The 27,195-nt window shown below is 34.7% G+C and overlaps 2 protein-coding genes across 2 annotated transcripts; both read right to left on the bottom strand.

Moving 5' to 3' along the window:
• Positions 1 to 688: 688 nt before the first annotated feature.
• LOC125060112 (interferon-related developmental regulator 2) lies at positions 689 to 11,100 on the bottom strand. Its single transcript, XM_047664831.1, has 9 exons — positions 10,819 to 11,100; positions 9,943 to 10,062; positions 8,410 to 8,657; positions 7,264 to 7,362; positions 6,090 to 6,197; positions 4,329 to 4,511; positions 3,718 to 3,915; positions 3,136 to 3,363; positions 689 to 2,766 (listed from the first exon to the last, which is right to left on the bottom strand). Exons 1-9 carry the CDS (start codon positions 10,847 to 10,849, stop codon positions 2,680 to 2,682), a joined length of 1,302 nt encoding a protein of 433 aa, XP_047520787.1. The 5' UTR covers positions 10,850 to 11,100; the 3' UTR covers positions 689 to 2,679.
• A 1,124-nt stretch (positions 11,101 to 12,224) lies between these two features.
• On the bottom strand, positions 12,225 to 13,158 carry LOC125060113. Its single transcript, XM_047664833.1, has one exon. It carries the CDS (start codon positions 13,094 to 13,096, stop codon positions 12,332 to 12,334), a length of 765 nt encoding a protein of 254 aa, XP_047520789.1. The 5' UTR covers positions 13,097 to 13,158; the 3' UTR covers positions 12,225 to 12,331.
• Positions 13,159 to 27,195: the final 14,037 nt, after the last annotated feature.

Here is a 27,195-nt window from a genome sequence, read left to right as displayed (position 1 = left end):
AAAGAAAAGCAATAACTGTCTCTTTTATACTCATAAGCTTGGCCGAGCGCGAGAGAGACGGACAGTCTTTTCATGATGTATTTGTGATTGTATTTCAGTTTGACATCACGTCTCCGCGCTTATTCACAGACACTACACAAGCACAAAGTGTAAATGTGTTGAAGCCGCCAGCTTTAGATAACATACCTATACACACTAATACTATTTTACGAAGATATTTAATAATAATTAATATTAACTACTGATATCTCAAAAAGCATAATATATGTAAATTCTCAGTCGTTAAGCGATTTCATTTCCCTGTTTGTACATTTCCACCGGTCGAAAATAGTCTTTCTGAAGCCAAAGTAGGTGTTGATGAAAAATACTAATGAGCCAGTTTTTTCATCTTCGGGAAATATATATTCGGCGAACAAACTTCACATACAACATAAATTCACTTGTTTAAAGTATTTACTGGGGTTTTTAAGTGAAAGTTAAATAGTTTCCTAGAATAGAGTAAAATTCAGGAAAAAATGGGTAATTCGAAGCGTAACTCCTTAGGAAGTTATGTCAAATCAAATGTTATTTAATTATGTTGGTACTATTACTAACGCAGTCAACCGCGTTGTGGGGGGTTTACTGTATATATTCATGAATAGGGTTGTAGAACAAACGCACTTAGAGGAATTAAATAATAAAACAGTTCTCGTGGGCCACGCTTTAATTAGAACAAGCAATATACAGCAAAAAATATTTACAGAAATATTATTCAATAATAAATATTGCACTGCAAATACCTCGAGTACAGCACACGAATATAAACTAAATAAAACCAAAAATCTAGCGACACTAGATCATTTAAACGATAGAACAATAAAATAGCAACACTAAACGGCAGTTAATCAAGTGCTTAAAGACCGTCAACATGGGTCAATAAACATTAAATTAAGTCATTATTTTCTAAGCAACAAAATTAGAGCCAATAACAGACACCCCGTATTATCGGCTAAGCAAGCATTGAATATCCCCTTACTCTTAGAACCTTATAAGGGGTAGAACTTGTTACAATTAGCAAAATATTTTTTTTGAAACGTTAAAAAACATTAAGGGCTAAGAAAGTGCGTGAAAACTAATTTGTGAGTTAGCGTGTGAGCCCGTAAAAGATATTTTAGATAAAATGTACTCATTACTCAGATTTGATGATAAAATTACGTTTTACATGGTATAGTTTACTATGTATTTTTATTTTGTTGTAACACTTCTTACACTTTAAAACGTAGTAAATCAATGTTTGTATGAAAAACAAAGCAGCGCCGCCCATGGAAACTCACATTGCCAATAGGCTCGCAAGTGCGTTGCCGGCCTTGGATTTGGTACGATCTTTTGTTGATGCATGCGCATCCCTTCAGTATGCATAGTAGTTAAGATCAATCTAAATTATTCGTAAATTAAAATGTATGAAACCACCAACTCTCCTTAAGCCAATATAGAGAATGGCGTTCTTCCAGTAAACTATACCATTGTATGAAAAATCAAACAGCTGTCAAAAACTGACATTTGCATATTGACGTATACTTGACAAAACGTAGTTGATTTTTGTATGAAACAAGTCATAAGTACATTGCCTTAGGCCAATGTGATATTCCTAGAATATGAAGGCGGGTCAAATCAAATTTCTTTGGTACCTACGTAACTAAAGCCAAAGGGAATTTTGATATTTACACTAAACCTATTCTAACTAGAAAGGTTAAAAAAAACGTAAATATTGTAGTATATTTAGGTAAAAAGTAAAATTTATTTTTTTACGAAAGAGGGTAGATTTAAAATTTCAACGGATTTAAATCAATTAATCAAACCGTATAAAAATAATAATATCTCACTGCTATAAGTTTAAACAAAAAAAATATAAAGCCGTTAACTTAATATCCAACAGTTATTCATTAGAATCAAAATAAGTTACATGTTAATTCTGAATTTGAAATTCTTAAAAGAATTTTCTGAAAAAACAAATTTAGAAAAATTATAGCAGAGAGGATTTGTAAACAACTAATATAAACATATTAAAATTTTCTAACATTAAACTTTGAGACTACAAATCAAGAATTGCCAACGTCATCATGACAAATATCTTGGCATTTTGGATTTTCAATCTCCATTTTTCAAGAAAAACATTCATTTCTGTGCATGGTCTAACACAATAACACAAAGATAAACGCAATTAAAATTAACGAGAATTCAAATAATTAGAAAACATGTGTGTAATTCCCTAGTAAGTCAAGTCAATATAAACACTGTGATATGAGGGAAATATAATTTTTTTTACAGAAAATAGTACCACAATCTTGACCATAGACTACAAACAAGTTATGGTGATATGCCACTATGTAATAATTATTGAGATAGTTTAGTAAATCAGTCTGTGATCATACAAATTTTTACTTTTAATTTTAATACACAGAACATTTAAAAGTACATAATTCCATTTTCGAAATTTACTTAGCACTATGGCATTTATTTCGAAATATAAAATTCCATTTTTGAAATTAGAACAAAACATTTGTTTGTATCCATTTTTTATTAATTTATCTATGACACGTTTGTCACCAGCATCAGTTATTCACTTGACTTACAGAGGAACGACATTTAACACTAGCGCTGTGTATTAACCGGATAGTTTCTGATTATTTTGAAGAGTTCTTAAATTGCGAGAGCGGCTGATCGTTTGTCTCTGTTCTTATTCCGAGCGACCGTTCGGGCCTTGCACGCAGCTGTATTTTGCAAGTGCTGGAAATAATGAAAACCAAGTTAAAGTATGCAGTACTAATACAAATTTCATATTAATTATCCCTTATTCATAGAAAAGTTTTAAAATGCACAGTTAGAACTAAAGCTGTCTATTTTTATTACACAGTTTGACAGAAAGGGACATAAAAAAAAAACTTTTTTTACTAGTAAAGAGTATGTATGAAGGATATGCATAATTAGCATCTTTACTTTTTAAATATTAGACAAAAACAATAATTGTTCTAGATTAATGTGATTGGCAGCCCTCCATAGGTTTTTCTTTTTGGGGGGCCAATGCAGTTTTTTATTTATTAAAGTTGAACACATCATACATAGTACAAAATAAGTAAAAATCTCAAATCAACTTACTCGTTGCAACTTATTCTTCCTCGAGTTGTTATGCGCCGGCGCAGGCACCATCGGCGCCTGTGGGTCCAGACCTAGGGCTGCTCTGAGCCTGCCACAATGAGGCGACAGGGACTGCAGTCCCGCGCCTAGGGCTGCCGCTAAGGCGGAATAAGTCGCGCGACTCGACCAAGTGTCGCACGACACACTTTCCACGCCGATGCGCACGCGCAGCTCTGGCACGTCACCTTCCTGGAATCAACGTCACGCCAATAAAGACAAATTGCACTTTTAAGAACACTAAATTAAGCATATAGACAATATCTGTTATATTGCCTTGGAGACGTATCTTCTCCATCATCATCTTAGGGAGCGTTCAAGTATTACGTCACGCAATTTTTGGAGATTATTGGACCCCCCCCCCCATGTAACGCGCCGTAACGTTTTTCTATAGCCGTTACTTATGTGGTGTAAAGTACTGGAAAGTCGAAAATAATATTAACAATAACGCGTAATTCAATCCCCGCCCCGCAAACGTTATACAAACACCCCCCCCCCCCAAACTCGTTACGTAATACTTGAACCTTATCAGTTAACACAACTTACCTCAAAGTACTTAAGGATATCCCTGAAGGTGGCCCTCTGAACCTTCCTGTCCCGTTTGGCCCTGAACTTGTGCGAGTCCCGGGCCAGGTCTTCCAGGCGAGGCAACACCATCTCCACCCACTCCTCGTCCCCTTCCTCATCGTCGTCCGTCACGCGCTCGTACGCGATGGCCACCGCTCCGCCGGCAGCCATACGCACCTGAAAATTTAAACTGGGTTACTCAAGAATAATTAAAATAATAATAGACATAACATTTATTACTAACAAAAATAATAATAATACAAAATATATACCAATTTTTTCCCCTATTCCCTTAAGGAGCGTTCATGTATTACGTATGAATTTGGGGGGGGGGGGTCCTTTTGTTAAACGTTACGATATTATTTTCGACTTTCCAGTACTTTACACCACATAATGGTAACTTTTAGATATAAAGAGTCACTAGGTAGTCACGAAACGTTTTACTATACTTGGGTACAGGAAAACGTTACGGCGCGTTACATGGGGGTTTCAATAATTCCAAAAATTGCGTGACGTAATAGTTGAACACTCCCTAACGAACAAGGTTCGATTTAAGTGTGTAATGCGTGTGTGCTGTGGCTATGTAATACCTCAAGACTGCAAGCTTCCAGTAAATCAGCCAGCCGGGCAAAGGAAGGAGGATTATCCTTGAGCAGGGCTCTGGCGTGGTCTGCTTCAGTGAGAGCCAGCAGCAAGGCCCAGCCGTCTATGGCTGCCGCGTGCCACGCCCCCTCTTCCACCACAGAACCCGATACTTTCACGCTGCCGTCACCCTGAGAAAAAAGTATTCTTTCACCAGGACTCGATTTATGCCATAAGTCCTCCATCACATAATGGGCTGTATTCAAGCTGGCTAGTATTCAATTAACATAATATTTAGCTCTAACCATCAAAAGATACGTGTATAAATTTGTCGACTGTGGTACTATTAGTTTGTATGATACACTATTTTACAAAATCGCTGCACATCCTCGTGACGTTTTTTAAAAAAATTTACCCTCATCGTATCGCCTAAAGTTTCACTTCAAAAAAAAAATACAAATAAAAACGGCATCAAAATGACGTTATATCATAAAATGATAAATTTTCCGATGTGACAGCGACATTAACAAAATATCTATGACTAAGAAATCGTGACGTCTCACGTAAGTGTCAGTAAACTTGTGACCTTGAGACGGTCACACGGAAATGTTTGGAAAAATCTACGTAATATTTTGTATGCGTTATCAATTATCAAAACTATATATGGACTTTTGATTTTAATTCAAATAGATTGTTAAATATTTTTTAAAATATAATTTGTGCTTCACACTAATATTATAAAGAGGATTATTTTTTTACTTTTTGTAAAAATATAATTAAAAATAACTCCGCAACAAAACAAATGAACGCGGATGGAATCTTGTAGTCGACGCGTTATGGCTTCGGGTCATAAATCATATTTATTTCAAATAAAAAGAGTGGCAGAGAGTTTATTGCCAATTATTCTTATCCGTTCTACGCTTTGAGAACTGGCAGTAACTACATATATGAATAAATGATTTTTGACTGTCTGTCTCCCTCGCACTTACAGGTCTTATGGAGAGGTGTAGTGATGTGCGTTAGATTTATAGAGGTGCATATCGATAAAGGGATAGGTATGATCGATATGCTAAATTATATTAAGTATTAATAGGAATAATGTTTCTTTCTGAGAAACTATATTGTAATACGGCCCTGAAAAGGGTAGTTTTTTTTAAGATTTCTTACTCCTTCAAAAATAAAGGTGACGCATGATGTTTCGATAACATTCCTACGGTCAGTGACATTTAGTGCCAGATGACTAAAGTTTAAAATGCTTTTACCTAATTGTATTTTTATAAATCAATATTATTTCATTTGTATTCTGATATCTGTAATAATAACTATTACACAGCTGTTATTCACATTAAACACATAACACCAGGTAATTAATTTAAAAAAAGTGTGCGTGTACTAGGTGTACACACGTAAGAAGTGAAACTTCTTTATGACCTTATTTTTCGAAAATGATCTACTATATGCAACTTAATGAAATTGGTTAAATAAAGTTTAACAAAAGGCTTTTATTATCATAGACATGAATACAAATACAATTATTTCATTTTACCTTATTACTACTAAGATTATTACAGAATTTCATTAACTGTAATAGAATTATTACTATCATTGTTATCGTTATTTTGCTACAAAATCTCTCCCATACGTCGATAAAGAAGTTTGACTTCAAAAAGCAACATGGCGCGTAACTGAAAAATGTGATGCGTATCGAAAAAATGTTACACTTAATTTTTTTTCCAACCCCGATAAAGAAGAATAACTGTTTTGAATACCTTGAGATAACTCCCGCTGAAGATGGTCTCAAAGAGCCGCATGACTTCCAGTACTTCGGCGAGGTCATCTTCCATCAGGTAACAGAGGATGGCCAAAGATGAGCAACACTGGAATATAATATGAAACTGTCTATAAGGTAGAAATGGTCTGAGAAGTCAGATATTAAATAAAAAACTACTTTTATATGCATTTGTCACGCTCCTAAACGAGAGTGCTATGGTTACATTAATACTATTAATTCTAATGTCTAATATTGTGATTATATTATATTATTTTGTAAAATAAAGAAAAGAATAATAACCAATTATAATATAAAAAAGTCACAATTTTAAAATTATTTATTTCTCATTCAATATGTTCACTTTTTTAGTGTAATCTAAAACAATTATAACATGAAAACATTGACATTATATTTTAATTGATTTAACCTCAAAAATATTGCCGTATAACCTGCATAGATTATTTTAAATGGCAATATTAGAATTCAGTTCCTTATCCCACATTGGCTAATGTCTCATGTCGAAGTGATTTAAAACCAAAAGACTCTCAAACAAATAACATCACTTGTGCGGTTAATTAAAGACAAAAAAAAACCTTTATTACACGGGGCAAATGGGCAGGAGGCTCGCCTGATTTTAAGTGATACCATGGAAATCTGACGACAAGATCAAAGTTGTAGCACCACTGGTCTTTCTTTAGCTATGAATCAAATGTACTGTTCGAGTTCAGGTTACAGTCACTCTTAAACTACAAGGCTAACAGAATATATAATATATATTTTTACTGGCAGACTCGGCCAAGCGTTGCTGTGGCTAAGGTTTTATTAGGTTCTATATTATATAGTGGTAAACTATTCAAGGGAAACGGTAAGGGAACACCAGTCATGGGGACCACCATGCTTTTTGGTGGTAATGCCATTAAATTGTAGCTTATGTGAAACGTTGGTACTTTCAACACAGCGCCATCTGTTAGAATTGTGACTATCAAATAATAAACAAATATTTTGCAATAAAATAATATTGCGGGTATAAATTAAGATGTAAGCTATCCAATCTTTTAAGTTAGATCAAACTGAACACGGTGTACAAATTTGATTGAAATCGGTCAAGTAGTTTAGGAGTCCATAGCGGACAAACAACGTGACGCGTGATTTATATAAATTTTTATATGTACCTCAGTGCGTGTGTCGAGTGAGGCAGTCTTGTCAACAGCGGCTGCTGCTAAGGCCGGCCTCACCTCTTGCATAAACTCTTCCACACCCTCTTCACCGACCTGGAATTGTTGTGATAAAGAAATTATATAACAACTATAGATGGTTGTGTGATCTATTTTCAGTATTATTTAAGGAATTGTGGAAAATTATTATGCAATGTGTATAATATGTACCTTTTTTACTCATCTTTGACATGTTTTAATTGTCATTCCATAAAGTATTTTTTTTATAAGAGTACATTTAAATAAACCTCTAAACAGATAAACGCGCATTTAAGGTATAATTACATCTATTAATATATAAAATTCTCGTGTCGCGGTGTTTGTAGTTAAACTCCTCCGAAACGGCTTGACCGATTCTCATGAAATTTTGTGTGCATATTGGGTATGTCTGAGAATTGGACAACATCTATTTTTCATTCCCCTAAATGTTAAGGGTAGTCCACCCCTAAATTGTTATTTATTTAATTTTTAGATAAATTTTATTTGTTTATGATACAGCATTAAAACTACATACAACACCTCATTTTCACCCCTCTACGATCAACCCCTATTTTTTATTATAAATGATATAGGTACATGGAAAATCGACGTTTGCCAGGTCAGCTAGTAATCCTATAATACCCTAATATATCTGCTAAAAAGCACTTTAAACAGAATTATGTGAAAATCTGAAAAACATTCCCGTAAAATACTGTTATCATAAGTCCTAAATAGTTTGTATTAGCATTTTAGAATATATTATGTAATTTATTTCCAACACATACATTAATAATAATTAAAAATTAATAAATAGAAAATTAAAACAAATTTAAAAAGTTTGGTCCCTGCGGCAGTGTACCTTTACTTAAATTAAATCTTTAATTGAACCCCACGGCTTAAAAGGGAACAAAATCAAAGTTGGTCTTATATTTGAGCTGGTTATTATTTTACTATTTTAGATAATTATGCATATCATTATTGTGTTAATATAAGTATTTAACTACTAACAATTTTTTATTTCATTTTTTTTTTTACCGAACCGAACACCTACAAAAACGACGATAAAACAATATTTATTCAGGCTATTGGGGAATCTAAAAAAAATATATATTTACACTACATTACCTGTAACGCCAATATTGGAGCAACAGCAGCCGCTGCTTTCTTCTCTCCATCCTTTCCTCGTCTGAGAGCCTTAGTAACATGGTCAGCCAAAGTCGCCCTTTGTCCGCTCAAAAGCACCGCCAAGTATCGTCTTTGTAAAGCAGTCCGTAATGAAACCAACGCAGACGCACGTGCTGCATTCGCTCTAGCGCTCAGTGCATCAATTATTTCCAAGACTTTCTCTTCAAATTTCTCTTGTGCTTCACTCTCTGTAAGTGTTGTCAGTTTTCATGAAATAATAGGTTTTATCATAATTTATTTCATAAAACTAACATATCTGATTACAATTTAGAAGACATATTGTCAAGCTTAAAACAAGAAAATAATTTTATTCCAAAATATGAAAATTCTTAAATTTGTTAGTTGTTACATTGGTATGGGGTTTTTAGTCTATGTAGACAAATGAATGTCAATCCTAGGTTATTAATCCTACCTTATTAAACTATTGATGGTGTCATCAAAAAATAGTGTTTGCAAATTTTTTATGCAGTATTAAGCTTCATATATTTGGCTGTTATCACATTGACCTTCAACTTAAATTATAAGATAAAAGATTAAGCTTGTCCAACTGGATTAATTTATGAAGCATACATTGTGTCATTGTTTGCCATTGATGTTTACATCAATCTATTTATAAACATATCACCTTGCATAAAAGTAAAGGTCTATATAACATTCACAGTATGTACGAGAGTATAAAGTAATATTATTGAAAGACATATATTAAACCATGTCTTATAGTCAATTTACAGTGATACCTCAATATATGAGTACCTTAATATACAAGTGTTTGGAGATACAAGCAGTTGAGCAATCAATATTTTGCTTTCATATGAGAGCAAGATTTGTGGTACAAGGAATCTTAACACTACACTAACAGTTTCTCCCACCTCAATAGACCTCAGCCTGTTTGCTTGTTTGCCTCATTTTCAAAGCATTTTTTATAAGTTGCATTATGGAACAAATTTTGTATGCCTAGGTACCACTGTAATAGATTGTAAATTGTAGTTAAAGTCGAAAGGAGTCCTTGAATAAGGTTTAAACGAACACTACAAAAGAAATTGTATAAAAAGAAATGGTAACACAAGAAAAAGATTGTTGCAGGTGGAGTTATCTCAGAGGTATCTCATGCTGCGTGTCACCAGTACACAATTACATTGTGGAATGCGACTTGATATTACTGATGATATTACAGATCCAAGAACCGAGTAAAATCAATGTATAAGACCAGAATATAGAATTAAAGATAGTAGTAAGTTGCAAAATCATTGTTGTGCAATATACAAAACCCAAAATACATTTAAATACAATTTGTAAGTAATGTATTAGACATTTGACTTTTTTTAACTAAGATATAATGGCACTACCATTGAAAACAATTTTACATTAATATTATAATACTTTATTTAAATTCTTTTATGTAAATTTGTTTAAATCTTATCACAATTTATATGTGATACATAGTTATTTTAATAATTATATTTTGTACCATACCTGCTTCATCATGGATACTTTTAAGATCAGATTGTCCTGAAGTCTCTGAACAGTTGTCATTTGTCATATCAATCCCTGCATCCTCATCGGAAGAGTATGGAAGCTCTGTTCTTCTGTGCTCTGTAATTAATATTGAAATGGTATAATAGGAACTGAAGTCTCTCTCTCTCTCCTCATTCCAGTAACCAACAAAAACCTTAACACTATGAGTTTTTATATATTGTGCAATATTATAAGATAACAGCAATTTTACTTAACAGCGAGTGTTTATTGCTTTTTTACTTAAACTTATAAGAATTTTATATAACAACATAGAACTAGAAGACTTGTATTTCTTAGTTAAAAAAAATCCGATGTTTTATTTTTTTTTTTGTTTCATTATCAATATAATAAATAAAGCTTAAATATATTGCAATTGTAATTTTTATTGTTATGAAAAAATATTCAAGAGATTATTTTTTATTGAAACGGTTTCGTGTTTAACCAAAAGAGAATAATAAAACTTACATAATTTTGACATGCGTAATCTACCAGGTAACAAGGTCGTGCTTGTATAAAATTTTAACGATTATAAATAGCTACAATATGTGACACTAGTAAGGTTACATACAGGCATGAGGCATGTTATGAAATAGTGATTGTAGTGTTACGAGTAACTTGTGAAATGCGGAACTACAAAGAGTTAAGATATATTTCTTTGTACCATGTTTTCTGTGTACCATTAGTGCTTTGTGTTTATTTATACGTGGACTGTCATTAGCGAGAATATTGCGACCACAAGGTCGCCGCGTGATCTCATTTTGAAAAAATTCCAGCACACTCATGCAATTTTTGTTCTATTCATGATTTTACATGGAATAAACCACTGAAACTTACCAAATTTTCCTTTTTTCTTTCCTTTAGGCATGTTGATTTCTGTTTCTCGACGAACGACGAACCACTAACAAAAAAAACTAAAATATTCACTATTTATTTTGCTAAATTTCTCACTTAATCAAGACGGAGAAAAGTTTAATATATCAGTTCTTATAGTATAATTGAGACACCAAATGGAACATAAAACTAAAATTTCAGAAAAACTTTTTAACATGTTTTTAACCGTGTTTCATGCACGCGCGCCTCCACTGATTTGCTCGATTTTTCTGACAACTTGTCAATTTTATCCGCCATTTTGCGCATGCGTTGTGAAACATTTTGGTGTTGCCAATAAGAAAAAATATTAAAACCACTGGATTTATTTGCTCTAGATTTCCTGTTCCTGTCCTTCTGAGCCAAATAAATTAGAGTCAATTGATATATTTCAAGATTTTAACGCCACAATGGCTTAAAAAGACTACTAGTCTCGGTAATTTATGGCACACAGTATAGATATAGTTTTATAAAAGTTTGACTAAATTATGCTACACTGCACTGGCAATCCGTTGTCAAAATATGGCGCAATGCTACAAATTACAATAGAACTTATAAACTTTGAAAACTACTCTGAGTCATAAAAAAATGTGTAATTAAATAATCTTGAGCAATTTGGTAAAGAGAAAGATTTATGGTTAAACTAAGATTTAGGAAATTTAAATTATTTTTGTTTACGTTCTATTTACTATGTTTACAAAGATTTTTCAAAAATAGAATCTTTCCTTCTACTGTGATTTTGTTTCCCTTTGGAATGGAGACCAGAGCCGTGGAGTACAAGTAAACAGGCGCTGATCAAAGATTTAATTTGGCGCCTAGTAGGAACGGGGAAACTGGTGCTTTTCACGCTCCGCATATAAGTATCGAAATTCTGCCAGCATTAATAATAAAGTAATACTCTGTGACAGGGGGCAACTTTTAATGTTATTATTCTAAATTATTTTTATTATGTTTATATTTTATTCTAAGTTATTATGTAATTATTGTATCCAAGCTGTCGGTATCTATTTGGTCGGTTTATAGGTATATGGTTCATGCGTTGTGATTGTTTTGGGTTCAATTTATTAATTATTCACACCTAGGTAGGTACATATAACACACCGTAGATTTGTTGATAAAGTCTGGATTCGATAGCCTGGTGCCGGCGACTTAATAATTATTGTTTCAGTTAGTAGGCACAAAAGATTAATCACCTAGGTACTTAGTCGCGAAATAAATCAATGAAAGAGATTGAAAAATATGTCGATTGTGCAATTTAAATAATAAATACATATTTAAAACAAACCTTTTACTATTCGTTGTAATTTAATTTGTAACGTTTAATTTTTTTACAGGACAATTTAACATAAGATTTATAGAAAAACACAATTACATAAACGTTTTTCTTTTTAATTTAGAAATCTTTTTTCCTCTTTAAATATATTTTATCTTTAAAGTAACAAAGGAACACAAATTTGGTTATGTATTACTTACAGTTAATTTACAAGAACTTAAATACATATGACATAAAAATAACGTAAAGGCCACTGTATAAAGTCGCAGCTCCATTTCTTTGTTCCTGTGGTGTTTCTTCATTGTGCATTTCCTTCCATCGCGCCTTACCCTGATTAGACCCAGACAATTTGCCAAATCTATATTCTGCACACTGAATCGTAACTGTCGGAGGTATGCCAAGGAAATGAAGCCGTGAGCTCTTTTTCTTGAATGCAAGAGATCCTCTCATCTCCTCCATCTCTTGTCCATTTATGTACCAGCGAATTTCTGCTCCGGGCGCACCGCGGCAATATGCTTGCATATCGTCATCTTCACCAAACTCCTCTGCCAATCCTTCTAGAACCGGTTTCCTATGCTTATGACCATGCACCTCCATGTAACCCGTACGTGATTCAAACTGATAAGGCGGCACTTCCTTCTCAATATCGCACTTGTAGATACCAGTCGCTTCTTCAGTCAATGCACCCAGCCTTAGGCGACAAGCTGTCGGTCCACAGTGAACTAATTCAATTCTTCCAACCCCCAAAATCGGGAACGATCTCGTACTTGGCGCAGCACCGGGTTTGTATCTGAAAAACTCGGTGTTCCCTTTGAACCAGTTGAGCAGAGTGAAGTTAGCGTCGTATCGGCACTCAATTTCGATCTCATCTTGGCCAGGTGGCACTATGTGAGGGATTATTAAGTCTGTGATATTAAATGGGCGAGACTCGACAAGCACGCTTGCGAATAAGACGAATGCGATCGCTAGCATGGTGTTGGGATGCGCGCGCGCACGACACTGCTCCCTACGACTCTAACGCGATCTTAATTAAACAGTTTATTAAACTCCAACACTTAACCGTTGAGCTGATCCCTCGGGATACGACGAATTTTTTGTATTAATTGTTAGACAAATGTATAATTGAGTTTCGCCAAGGGTGGCTGTTAATTTGGGGTCACCCTAACTGTTTTGAATTATGGTAGCTCATATAGAATTAATTTACGATTATTATAAGTGTAATTTAATTGTTTTAATAACTTTATCTAAAAAGTAAGTATTAAGTCTTTTAAAAGTCCGTTTTAAGTCCAAGTGTTTAAACACCTGTGTACCAATTCTACTTGTAAATTGCAACGTTGTAGGATTTTATCAACATCAGCAGTGGAGGGTTGAAGGTGGCAGCTCATTGTGCGAATCATCTCAAAATTACGCTTTATGTGTCATTCATTTTGCGAGATTAGAGGCACGTTTTGCCAAGTATGTTTCTAAGTGACAAAATACCTATGTTATATTGGCGTAAAATTAAGGTACATTTCAATAGGACTGAAGATCAGTGTTGGCCTAGTGGCTTCAGCGTGCGACTCTCATCCCTGAGGTTGTAGGTTCGATCCCCGGCTGTGCACCAATGGGCTTTCTTTCTATGTGTGCATTTAACATTCGCTCGAATAGTGAAGGAAAACATCGTGAGGACACCGACATGTCTTAGACGCAAAAAGTCGACGGCGTGTGTCAGGCACTGGAGGCTGATCACCTACTTGCCTATTAGATTGAAAAATGATCATAAAACCGTTTCAGAAATCTGAGGCCCAGACCTAAAGAGGTTGTAGCACCACAGATTTTCAATAAGACTATCTTCGATCGCCCGTTAGCTAAATTTGACTATTCTTCTGTGAATTATAATCCAATCGGCCAGTAGAATACGTTAGTAGACAGATAAAACATGTTTAGATAACTTTCTATAGAGGTATGCGTATTATCTATGTTGTACACGGTTAGGTCCCGATAGCAGAAAAAGAATAAGGCAGGTTGCTTTCCACTGAGCGTTGTGACAAGAAGATGACGACAAAGCTTCCTGACGGTCTCCAATTGTAACCAATCTATTTATTTGTAATGTAATGAAATAAACTATTTACATTTTGAGATGTACACTTGTGTAAATCTGAGGATCTTGTGTAATCTGTGATCAGTGATGTTAATTGACATGACCTATTTCTTTACAAAACGAATCAAAGAGAATTGTCTTTGGTCTATAGACAGTTATAAGTGTGATTGTCGGATGTAGAATATTTCCTACGTGCGTAAGATGACGTGTTTGTTTATTTTAAATTAATCTAGAAACTTACCGTTTGAATTGAAAAACATTCTTCTTTAATTTATCTAAATCGCAGTTATTATATTAAGGAGAGAACAATTTCATCAGCAGTGTGATGCTTACATTCTCCATTATTTTTCATCCTTCGTCACAAATCACATATTTTGGAGCCACTGGCTATAGTCTATGCTCTTCCAAAATCTATATCCTTAAATTCTCATAACTGACTCACTTCCCGCCTCTATCCGCTTAGCTCTTTCTCTATCTTTCTTTAAATCTCTCCTTCGTCACAAGTCACAAATTTTGGAGCCATTGGCTACGCTCTTCCGAAAACTATATCCTTGTAATTTCATAACTCACTCACTTCCTATCTCTATCCGCTTAGCTCTTTCTCTATCTTTCCTTAAATCTCTACTGTACAAGCATTACCTGTCCACATCGTATCCATAACTTTCGTACTAACTGATTTGAAATTATCGTGATTCATGTGCCCTTTTCTTTTTCATATGTCCTTTTTTATTATTGTCTTGAGTTTAAATTATTAGACAGATTTATTTGTTTATATATGTGGAATTGTTTGTAGCTTATAGCTTTTATTTTATTTAGGAAGCTAACAGCTTTTATAAAAATTACAAAACCAAATTAACAAAGAATTGCTATAAACGTCCTACCCTAGTAAATATTATGAAATTGGAAGGCAAGTTTTAACAATCAATTCACATTTCATGCCGGTTTATGTCAACAAAATGGAAACCGTCTTTGGGAACGTTCAAGTATTACGTCACGCAATTTTTGGAGATTATTTGACTTAGGGTCCTTCAAGTAAAAACGTACCAATTCTCAAAAGGCCGGCAACGAACTCGCGAGCCCGCTGGCATTGAGACTGTCCATGGGCGGTATCACTCAACATCAGATGAGCCTCCTGTCCGTTTGATCCCTGATCTATATAAAACAAAAACGTGTGTGTACTTATGTTCACGCGTTAGAAGTTATACTTCTTTTGCGTAACAAGATAGAAATCTTTTCAAAAATTTTATTGTACGATTGTAGAAAAAACGACACTAGACAATAGACAAAACTAAAATGTTGCCTATAGCTAACTTCAGGGTGTCTGTTTTTTGTGACGGTGTGCGCGCGCATTGTAAAAAAATACTCTCATAATTTTTCCCTAACGCGCCAAAAGAATTACACCTTCAAAAAAAGGTTTGTGATAGTTCGTTCCGTCTTATTCCATTTTCTAGCCATAATTATTATATCCACATTGTCATATATGTATATCTACACACTAAAATTCTTCAATAAAACCCATATTAATTTCCCATTTACATAGTAATTGATATTTAGGGGTCGGGAGTGTCTTGGGCCCACGCGTCGGAAGCAAGACATTACAATTTTATTAGCGGTAATCTTCTTAAGTGTTATCAGCCTAATTGAATAATGCATCGCGATCGCTATGCCTAACGTCCATTGTTTTAATATTCAAGAGTCATTGGCAGATTTGCAAAAGAGTTTTGATTATATTATCAAAATCAGTCAGCAGTTACCCTGCGCATGGGAACACGAAGCGGTATTCCTATGTAACTTATATTATGTAGAGATATTAGAGCGACTCATGGCCATGTGTAATACCTTTCAGAATCCAAAACTTATAATACAGGGTCACTTTTCGGTGGAGTAATTTTTTTTCACAGTGGGGTCCGAAGTAAACAAAAAGTTTTGAATTGAAAAAAATTTGATTAAGATGGCGCCCCACTGCACAGTTTTTCAAGCTGAATTGACGGCACTACGAAACGCGACTAGCCACATAAATAAAAATAAGCGTGATGCTAAAATATACAGTGATTCTAGGTCAGCATTAGATGCTATTGTGAGTGGACGATCTCTCGATCCCCAGGTAGCCGAGATCCGCCGGAGCCTGGAAGAGTGCCGCAAAAGAGGAACCCATATAAGCCTCTTCTGGGTAAAGGCGCACGTTGGTACGCCAGGGATCGAGAGGGCGGACACGTTAGCAAAAGAAGCGGCGGAAAGACTAAGGTCAAAACCTGAATACGCCGCATACCCCCTGTCATATGTAAAACACAGGGGTGAAACAGCTGGAACTACAAAATTATTCATCGCAAATGTTAGAACTGCGTACAAATTAATAAAAGAGAAGCGTTTCACACCCCAGATGGCGCAAATTCTTACAGGGCACTGAGCCTTTGCACATTACCTTCATAGGTTTAAAATTAGGACAAGCCCAGCATGTGACTGCGGCGATGAAGAACAAACAGTAGAACATGTGCTCCTACATTGCCCTATATTCGCATCGTCCAGGCACGACCTGGAGCAACAAATGCAGATGACTGCAGACCGTAACGGCCTACAGGACATGTTAATAAAGCACAGATCGTGCCTGGAACGGTTCTGCCATAAAATTGTGGAATATATAAAGGCGGCAAACAAAACCCCAAGAACGGGTCTCGCGAGAAATTGCGTCCCGGCTCGCCCATGAATATTGTAAACAAAAATATTACAGATGTAGCCGGGGCGTTTTTCGCGAGACGTGTGATGTGCAAAGGTCCCTGGACACAATGGCAGGGGAGTAGAAAAGTGATATATTATAAAAAAAAAAAAAACTTAATATTATTTTCAATACACTCAATAAACAACTATAAATAGCATGTCTAACGCAAGAACTCATCAGTACCAATCTAGTCGATATTATGAAAAAGAATTAGTAACTAATTTAATAAGAATTAGTAAAAAAAAGTCAATTTTCTTATAAAACGCAAAATAAATTATAACTTAAACAGGGGTTGAGCGTAGAGACCTCCCAACAATTTTATGCAGCTGCTGACCACATCTATCCCCTATTTGTGTTTGATCCACGACTTTTTGGCCACCCTGTATACGTAGCGATAACAACCTATACATATCCTAAGGCCTAATGGTTTTAGCGCCTTGAACTAATATCTATTTACGGACAGTATAACAAATCTAAGATTCCTCATTAAGGTTATAAATGACGGAGGAGTGTGTACGTTTACTATATCTATGTATTTGTCTCTCTTAAATTGGCATCTCACGTCTGAGCGACGTGGTCAGCAAGGAAGCACCTGGAGGCTGGAGTGGACTATCTCGTTCCACCGGTCTCAGCCAGCGTCTCTCTTTTGACAGTGTATAGTTTTGAGGACGAAAAGTCTTTCACTTGATCGGTCCATCTGGTTGGTGATCGGCCACGTGATCTTTTGCCTTCTGTGTTACCAACCACGATCAGTTTCTCCAAGTTCTCATCGCCTCTGCGCATTGTATGGCCAATAAGATACAATTCGCTTTCAGCATATTATGGTAGATAGGCGATAGGTATTGGTGTTGTTCTTATTTATGTATTACAGTGATGTTGTTTGAATAATTTCTAAATAAATATACCAAAATTAATACCCTTAATAATTGTATAGTTTCAGCTAATTAATAATCTTAGTATAAGATGGTTTAGTGGATGTAGATTAGGGTCACAGAATAGACCATTAATGTATACAAAGTAACATTAGGATATCAAGAAGAATTAGACTAAGTAGTTGTTAGTCTAATAGCTGATACAGGATGTCGAGGTTACAAGAGATCATTGAGCGATACACTTTCATACAATTCACTTAATATGTACGAGATCAATCTCTACAAAACATACAACCCAATCTACAAGAAATACATTGAAGCAATAGAGAACTTAAAAAAAAGTTTCTTAGTATATTAGCTCTTGCGAGTACTTTCGCTTTTACTATTTCAGGCCACTTCTACATACAATACATGGCAAACCCAACTATTTCAAATTCCTTGGTCTAATACAAACTATTTACGTAACTCATTCATATATCGAATACCTTCAGATTATAACAGAAATTACCAGCAAATGTAGCTAAAAAAATACTTATAAAATAATATAAAAAAATCCTTTATTAGATATAATGGCTTTATTCAATTTGAGGGCCAAATTGAAGATTTTTAGAGGACGCAATTTTATTTATGGGGCATGAAGTCATTTCAAGCTAAAACCCAAGAAAAGAGACAACTAGGTAAAACGGTGCATTAGACTAATTAATTTTTCATGAATAATATGGTCGGTTATTAGCCGAATTTAAAAAATTGCAAAATCTTTTGTGTTGTCAATTCGGCATTTGTTTTGTCATCAATTATAAAATACTCAATGTAAGAAACTTTTAAATATGTATTATGACATTAGCTATTCAATTTACAAGATAATTAAGGAATTGTCGGTACATTTTTGATGTCATGTGGGAAATAGCAGTTAATTATAATTATCGTCGTAATTAAATTAATTTGGTGTGATTTGTCACGCGCGTTGGGTAAATTCAGACCCTTTTAAATTAATTCTTCCTAATTTCCGTCGGCTTCACCGTTTTTAATGGAAATATAAGTTTATTGAAGTGTATCTTAATTAATATAAAAATTCTAATTATTATAAAAACTAATTATTTTTCATCTTAGTTATATAAACAGAAAATAGGAATAAGTACATGGAAATTAGACAAAAATTTTGTTTATTCCTTCTTCTTAACATTATTATCTATATATATAAAAATGAAACCCGTTTTCCGTTGTCACGACATAACATGAAAACGGCTTGACCGATTTGTCTGATTTTTTTTATATAATATTCCTTGAAGTACGAGGATGGTTCGTACGGAGAGAAAAATTAAAAAAAATGGGTAAAAAGGTTTAAAACAACACTTTTCTATATTCCCATATAAAATATTCGTAATAATACTTAAAAGGCAATTTGAGCTTTAATACCATATCATAAAGTTCAAGTGTTAGTGGAGGGGTTCCGGGAAGGTAAATTTTTATTTTTTGACATAATGTACGAGTAGCAGAATAAGTATTAAAAAAAAATAAGGAATCGACGTTAGGCGGTACGATGTTCGCCAGGCCAGCTAGTACCAGTATATAATCAAAGTATTATTATTAACGATATTATAATAGAAGTCATTTAAAATATTTTTAAGTCGTTGAATCAGGTATAGCGACATCTTTTGTCTTTATAAAAACCTTTCACAGAACAACTTCAAGCCTTGATTCGTGTTATCACTTGTAATAGTTAGAGGTTTGGTCGATAGATGTCGCTTAAATCCATTGGAATAAAAAGCGATAAAAAATAAGAATGATTCGTTATAGACTATAGTATAATTAAATAGTTGTCTTTTTAAATATTAGTATTATTAGACAGAAATATTTCTATATCTATAAAAATGTCTAAAATAATCGACCGATTTAAGTAAGCATTCGTCAGGTCTTCTTTTCTTTCTTTTCTTTTGCTGAATTATAAGTCTTTACTAAATAGCTGTTGACTTTAATGGACGACCCTAAGTTCAGCTCTCAGAGAGTTTTTCCTTAGTGCTACATGTGCTAGTTTTTACTTTGAACTAAAAAGGCTCATACATTAGTTCGTGTTACATTTTCTTCTCCCATTCGGCTAAGTGCACGTGCGGGGTGTTATATCCTCGTTAGGCTGGTGGAGTGTCAATTTACGGGATTTATGTCGCATTCCGCGCCCTACTGCACGATTTATTATGTATTCTAACTTCTTCTAGTAGCTTATGAGCTCCTAGTATCCCATTGTCCGTAAAAGGCTCCGAATCGCTTATAAATAATATCAACATTTTCCGTATTTACAAATAATATTTGAAATAATTATTATTCTTAATTAATACGTTGTTAATAGTTCATTATTACTGAATCAAACAACGAAAAATTTACGAGTTTTCAAACTCTAATGTATGCACAGATATTCATTCTATTTAAATATTGAAATATGTACATATTTAATGGCCGGCAACGCACTTGCGAGCCCTCTGGCATTGTGAGCCTCCTGCCCGTTTGCCCTCTGTTCTATAAAAAAAAGGAAAATTTTAGATTAAAAATCTATTTTTTTTCTATTTTATTATTATGACTTTATTTTTGCTCTTAAACAATACACATGCTACGAGGACAATCAGATAATCACTTAGGAGGAAGCGCTAACCAGATCCATGCAACTTCCTCACAATCGAGTACCCCGCAATATCGCAGCACACAACTCACATACAAAGGGTCCCCTTTGTATGGAAGAAGTCGCTGTCAACCGAATCATTTATGGCAGACATGTTTCTGGGTCCATTATTATAATTAAGCACAATCTTGCAGGCAAAGCAAGGCTTTGGTTCGCCGGGATTCGAACCTCCAAGTCAACCATAAGCATCATGGGCTTATGCTTATAAAAACTGTGGGGTTACGTAACTTTTTAATTAAATATTTTATATGCCCAAAGATATATGCTTCAAAATTCAAATATATCAGAAATTTGACTTCATAAATGTAACACACAAACACATCAATTATATACAAAAAAAAAATTCAAACTAGCAAGAAAAATAAACACAAGCAAACAGAAAAAAACTATTAATCACTATTTAATAGAACATTTCGTGCATACAAAATAAGCAAGCTGAAATAATACAATACAACTTGATAGAATAAACTTTAGCATGGAGCCAAAGTTGGTGTAAAATGGTAACGAGCTAGGAGACATACCTTAAAATTCCTGTGAAATGCAACTAGCCGGTAGCGGACAGTTAAGTTCCTCTTAAATTCTAGTTTCATGTAGGAATGTTACGAAGCTGGCAACACAGGTACGGATTTGAAACTATAAGGCTTTGAAGCTTAACATAACGCCTCTGAAGGATAGACTAATTAGTCCGCAGTTTGATTTTCAAACAGTTAGTCAACAATTTTCCATCCAATTCATGTTGTGAATATTACTTTAATTATTTGTATTTAATATAGTTGTGAATATGGCCTTTTTTAAATGAAAAGTTTTTGATACATAATAAAGCATTCGTTTAAAGTATTATAATCTTTATATATATAATTCTTCTGTGAGTGTGTATGTCACTGAACTTCTCTCAACGACGACTGGACCGATTTTGATGAAATTTTTTGTGTGTGTTCAAGGGGATCTGGGAATGGTTTAGATTCACAAATCAGCCCGCCAGATGGCGCTGCAGTCGGTACTTTCATACTTTGCTTTACTAATCGCTTGAAATATCATGCAGGACAACGTCTGTCGGGTCCACTAGTAGCTTTATATTATATAAAAGATCTAGGGAATACGGTAAAATATTTTTTATGAACATAGGATGATTTGTTACTAAGACTTATTAAGAATGGTTATCTTCACAAGGTTCTAACGCCCAAATTCCACACCAAGAGCATCAAACTCCGTATTTACAAAACAGTTATAAGACACATACGGATTTGAGACTTGGACTGATCAAAGAAGAGGAGAAATTATTAGTAGGCGAAAACGTTATGCGGAAGATTTTTGGCGCGACAAAGAGGATGTAAACTAGCGAGCCAGGAAAAACAAGAAAATCGAAGGATCCATAAGCAAACCCTACATTTGTGAAGCTAAAGCTTAAAGACTCCGAAGGAGTTTAAGAGAATGGCAGAAGATTGAAGAGTTAAAAAAGAGTTTCACAGTATACCAAACAGCGGCAGCGACAGATGTCGCTGGAAAGACCCAATGAAGAAGAACCGTGTGGATTGTGGTAGCGTGGGATTGGTTGGTGGAGTCTCTAGTTCCGGAGGCCTAGGTCACTGTGCAGGCTGCGCCAGCGCAATAAGTAAGTCCTGGCCTATGTTTTAAGCGCGCAACTGTCACCTAGTAGTGCCTTGAAATCTCCTTGCGCCAATTACCGCATGCACATTTAACATAACGAATAAAATTATAAGACAACTGAGGCAAAAATCAAGGGTTAAATCCACAGTTTTTTGATACGAAGTTATGATAGAGAACTCTTGATACAGGGGTTCAACGCACCATGCGTTTGGACGGTTAGTATTTAAGAACCCGTAAATATGCGCGTCATTGATATTACGTAATGGTACAAGTCCGCTCCTTGAATTATCTAACTGATCGGGGATGCTGTCAAACTTCGCCATTCCATTATTGCAGTTGCTATGAAGTCGGACGAAGCAATTGTACATAGTTTAGTAACGAGCTGGCGTCTTCGGGATGCCTCCTGTCCGAATCATTGCAATTTGGCATTTAATCTACAATACTAGGAATACTTGTAGCCGACCAAAATTAGTTCGGACAATATAATAATACCCAAATTGATATTAAATTTAATAGTTCGAGATTATTTTGATAATTATACTAGTGTCTTTTTGATTAAATTGATGTCCTAGATTGTTTATATAGACCGGTTTTTGGAGATAATTTTGGCTATTTTTTTTTTTTAATCGAACGTACGAACTCAGGGATGAGAGTCGCACGCTGAAGCCACTAGGCCAACATTGCTCTATAGAATAATGAAGCCATCAGTATTACATATTATAACCTTTTCGCTGTGCGTTCGGCTCGCACTGTCCAGCGACAACAAGCGCCCATTCCCCGGTTACTCTCACTACTTAATGGGTTTCTCGACTCTTCACCGGAGAGCGACCTGTTTGGGAAGCTTATGGGGGTGGTATACTGTGCTTTCAGAGTGTACCGGGAGGGGATAAGAGGGTAATGCTACCCTGTACTGTAAATTGTGTAAATCTTAATTGTATTTTATTGTTGTTTTTAGTCTAAGTTTGGCCATTGAGCTGTTAATAAATAAATAAATATTTAATCAAATACATTTGAAGCCGTGCGAAGGGCCTTTTTGAGTTAAGTTTTTAAGTTCATATTAAAACAGAAGCAAGATATATAATGAAGTATATGAGCAAGCGGGCATTACTCATAGGGTAAATGAGCATTCCTCCAGGCTCTAGGCTGATCATAGTGTCTCTATCCCGATTGCGTGACGCACGCGAGATCGCGTGACTCAGGTGACACGGCTCAGATGAATGGTAGCACCGATTGGCCTATTATAATCCTTTTGTTATGAAACGAGTATGTTTCGTACAATTTAATATTATTCTGTTGCTTTTTTTTTTAAATAAATTACGTATATAACTTTTATAAATACTTCAATCTAGCCTTCTGCCTTAGGCCAAAAAAGTCGGCGTGTGTCAGGCACATGGGGCTGATCAATGGATATTGGATTGACAAATGATTATGAAATAGACACAGAAATCCTAGGCCCAGACCTAAAAAGGTTGTAGCGCCACTGGTTTATTTATGTACCTGATGGGTACGTCAGAAAGCGACATCGTCCACCGTTACTCCATGTGCCCGCGGCTAGGACTAACCTTCTGAAAAGGGCACATATGATTCGGTGTATTGGTTTAGTTAATGAACTGCATAGGTTAACGGACCTTTTTCATTCTCCGTTGAGTGAACTGGCAAAACTTTTATTATTTGTTAGTGCCTATACCTAGTGGTTAGTTAATTTTTTTATTATATAATTTTGTTTTTCCTGATTGATTTTGTATGTTTGCCTTTTTTGTTTCGTCTGTAAGCTTTTGCTCACTCTTGTCAATTTGGGGTCGCCTGTTAGGGCAGGAGTGTTGTTATAAATAAATAAATAAATAAAAAAATGTCTTCTATAAAACTATAGTACATCACTTTGCTTTATTATCAATACTTTCCGCAGCGTATGTGATATAGGGATTTTTTTCACACCTTGGGTAACGTTCAGCTTCAAATGTATATTAAATGAACCTTTCATTTAACATACATTTGAACTTCCGAACATACCTTTTTTTATAGAACAGGGGGAAAACGGGCAGAAGGCTCATCTGATATTAAGTGATATCGCCGCCCATGGACACTCTCAATACTAGAGGGCTTGCAAGTTCGTTGCCGGGTTTTTAAGAATTAATACGCTCTTTTCTTGGAGGACCCTGAGTCGAATTGGTTCGGAAATACTTTAGTGGGCAGCTGGTTCCACAAAGTGGTGGTGCGCAGCAAAAACTGCCTTGAAAAACGCTCAGTTGTGGAACGGCGGACGTCGAGGTGATACGGATGGAATTTCGTATTCTGCCTCGACGTTCGATGATGTAAGATGTGTTCTCGAAGTAATTTAGACTATTTCTGACCCCTTAACCTAAGACATTGTTAGATTAATATATTTATTTATTTCGTTATCCTATAGCTAACAAAAAATAATATAGATAATTTTTTTTTAAATTTAATTATTATTATGTTTTTAACATAATGTAAATGACAATTATTTTTTTAGCTGACCCGGCAAACGTTGTTTTGCCATGTATTTAATTTCTAGGAAACATTTTTTTAGTTCAATAAAAATAAATGTAAATGTAAAATTGAGAGGTACAAAGTATGTCAATAACTTTAAATGCGTACTTCGCTTTTTAAGCGATTTTTCGATTCGATTCGGTTCTTTAATTTTTTCAATCGAAAGTCGAACCTTCCCGCTGAAAACTCAATTTCGTTAAGGTATTTTCTTATAATGTCCTTTAAAAACTCATTATAGTAGTCAAGTTACCAATTGTAAACTTTTTAATTCTCTTATAAGGGCTACGAGAACAGCGGTTGATACAAATTTTGTACACAAACGTTTTGTCCCTATCGCTCTCGTGTCACTTGTGTATTTAAAAACGTGACAAGAGAAATTAGGTTTATGCTACCCTTACGAATGCAGTAAGTTAACACCTATAAACAGTATGATGACGTAAGACCCTGTACTTCACGACCGTAGCCACTAGGTATGCCCGCGCGACCAAGCATAATCAAAATCAGGGTAAAAAAACCGCCTTCACCGGGGAAGGCCTTTACTTCGTACTTCACTCCAGTGATCTTCCGTCCTACCCTTTAGGAGATTGATCACCCGCGACGGCCCAACTCTCTTAGAAGACGCCCTTGCGCTAGTCGCGGGTAAAAGCCCATTCCGGCCGAGTTGGGCTCTCCGAAATAGCCCGAGCTGAGCTGTCAAGGCCTTAAGGCCAAAAATAGCCGGGCCTTCTGGCCAGCCAGTACTTAGACTGGTCGACGTTCAGGTTGAGGTCCGAGAACGAGCAGCCCCTTCCTCCACAATAATATGTTAGTGCGCGATAGTGAAGTAGAATACAAAGTGTGCATTATCCTAAGAGGTTTCTTGGAGCTGGAGATGCCGTCTGCTCCATAAATCTTTACAGAGATCTCCAGCAGTCACCGTTGACTGTGGTTGGATAATTCCAATTCGAAGGTCCTCAAATCTGTGGAACGATAATTGCTGAACTGGACATACAGGATATTAAGAGACATTATTGAATCACACAGATATAAGCATGCTTCTTGCCATATTGGGTGGTTACAGAAGGAATTATAACAATGGCAACACTGACGGGCAACACCATGAAATTTTTGAAGTTATACTTCTTTTGGTGCATTAGGGAAAAATTATGTCACAAAAGTCAAAATCATTTATTCATATATGTAGTACACAATTTACACTTAGGAACGTCAAAAAATAACAATCAAAAAACCGACACCCTGAAGTTAGATATTGTCAACATTTTAGCTTTTTCTATTGCTAGTTTAGTTTTTTCTACAAACGTAGAATAAAATTTTTGAAAAGATTTTTGTCTTGATAGCCAAAGTATAACTTCGTTTTTTTTCTTTAAGATTTCTTTTTGTATATGACTTTTTTGACAAATAAGGAAAAACAAACACGTGGAACTGTTAATCTCCCACGGATTTTACAGTTAAGAGTATTAGATTGCTTGTCTCATAGCTCCAATCCAATCTATGCATTACAAGTTTGTGTACGAGGTCTCCAAGTTACTCCATATAAATGATAATGTCGCTCCAGGAATCCTGTTTTTATGGAATGTTTTTCAATTTAACCGCCTTGATAGGAATTTGAAGTTAAGGTCGGCCAGAAACAATTCTTTAAGTTGCGCAATCTACGAGCTAACTGGATGAGTGGTTTTGATAACAGATCGTGATGTCTGGGGTTTATATCCCGGGTATAAAATGTAAAATGCAATCTTTCCAAAACAAAATATTTGTTGGTCTGGTTGAGTTCATAGGAGCTTTAGTCTTAGTTATAATCATTAATAATAATAATAATAATAATACAAAAATAAAAATTACCAAAATATTATGTTGATACATGTGTTTTATTGTTATTTTGTGTCTAGATACATATTTAAGCTATTATTATAATGCCCGTTGGAAAACATTTTTTTAAAATAAATAATTAAATTAATAGGTAAGTATAATAATCTTATATATATTATATATATATAAGTAGTGCGATGCTATGTGCTACGATTGTTTAAAAGAATTATGTTTGGAGACGCTTTTCGTTCTTTACACCTTGTTGTTGATAATGCTTGCTAATATATCATATATAGTCAATAATATCAAAACTGATTACATTGAATACGTGTAAAAGAAGTAGAAATTTTCTTACAAATTTTGTAGAACTTTACGAAACACAAAATAACTCAAACGTTAATGGCGAGACGAGAACGACGTCCTATACGAGTAAAAGGGTACTTTTCATACAAGTTCATCTTCTATCACTAACTTTCGCTCATATGGAGTATTCAGCTAAATTACCAATGCTATATTACTACTAGATAACCGAATTTACTTCTAAATATGTTAGAATATAATTATGTGTGAGAATATGTAATCTTATATAATGTATGTATCTGTGATACGTAAGTCAGTCTTCGATAGAAATTCGTCCAAATTATTAATAATTTTTGTTGTAAGTGTTTTGGAAATAACATATATTGATTTAGGTGGAAGAATAAAACAAATTATGTAAAAGGATTATTTACTAGAATACTTTAAATTATTCCTTTGGTATGGACAAAGTTACCGTATAAAACCAGAAAATTTCGAATTCAAATACTA

Source organism: Pieris napi, chromosome 21 (assembly GCF_905475465.1).
Source record: "Pieris napi chromosome 21, ilPieNapi1.2, whole genome shotgun sequence".
Classification (NCBI taxonomy): Eukaryota; Metazoa; Arthropoda; class Insecta; order Lepidoptera; family Pieridae; genus Pieris; species Pieris napi.
The sequence above is the reverse complement of the archived record's forward strand: the minus strand, read 5'-3'. Positions and strand labels throughout refer to the sequence as shown.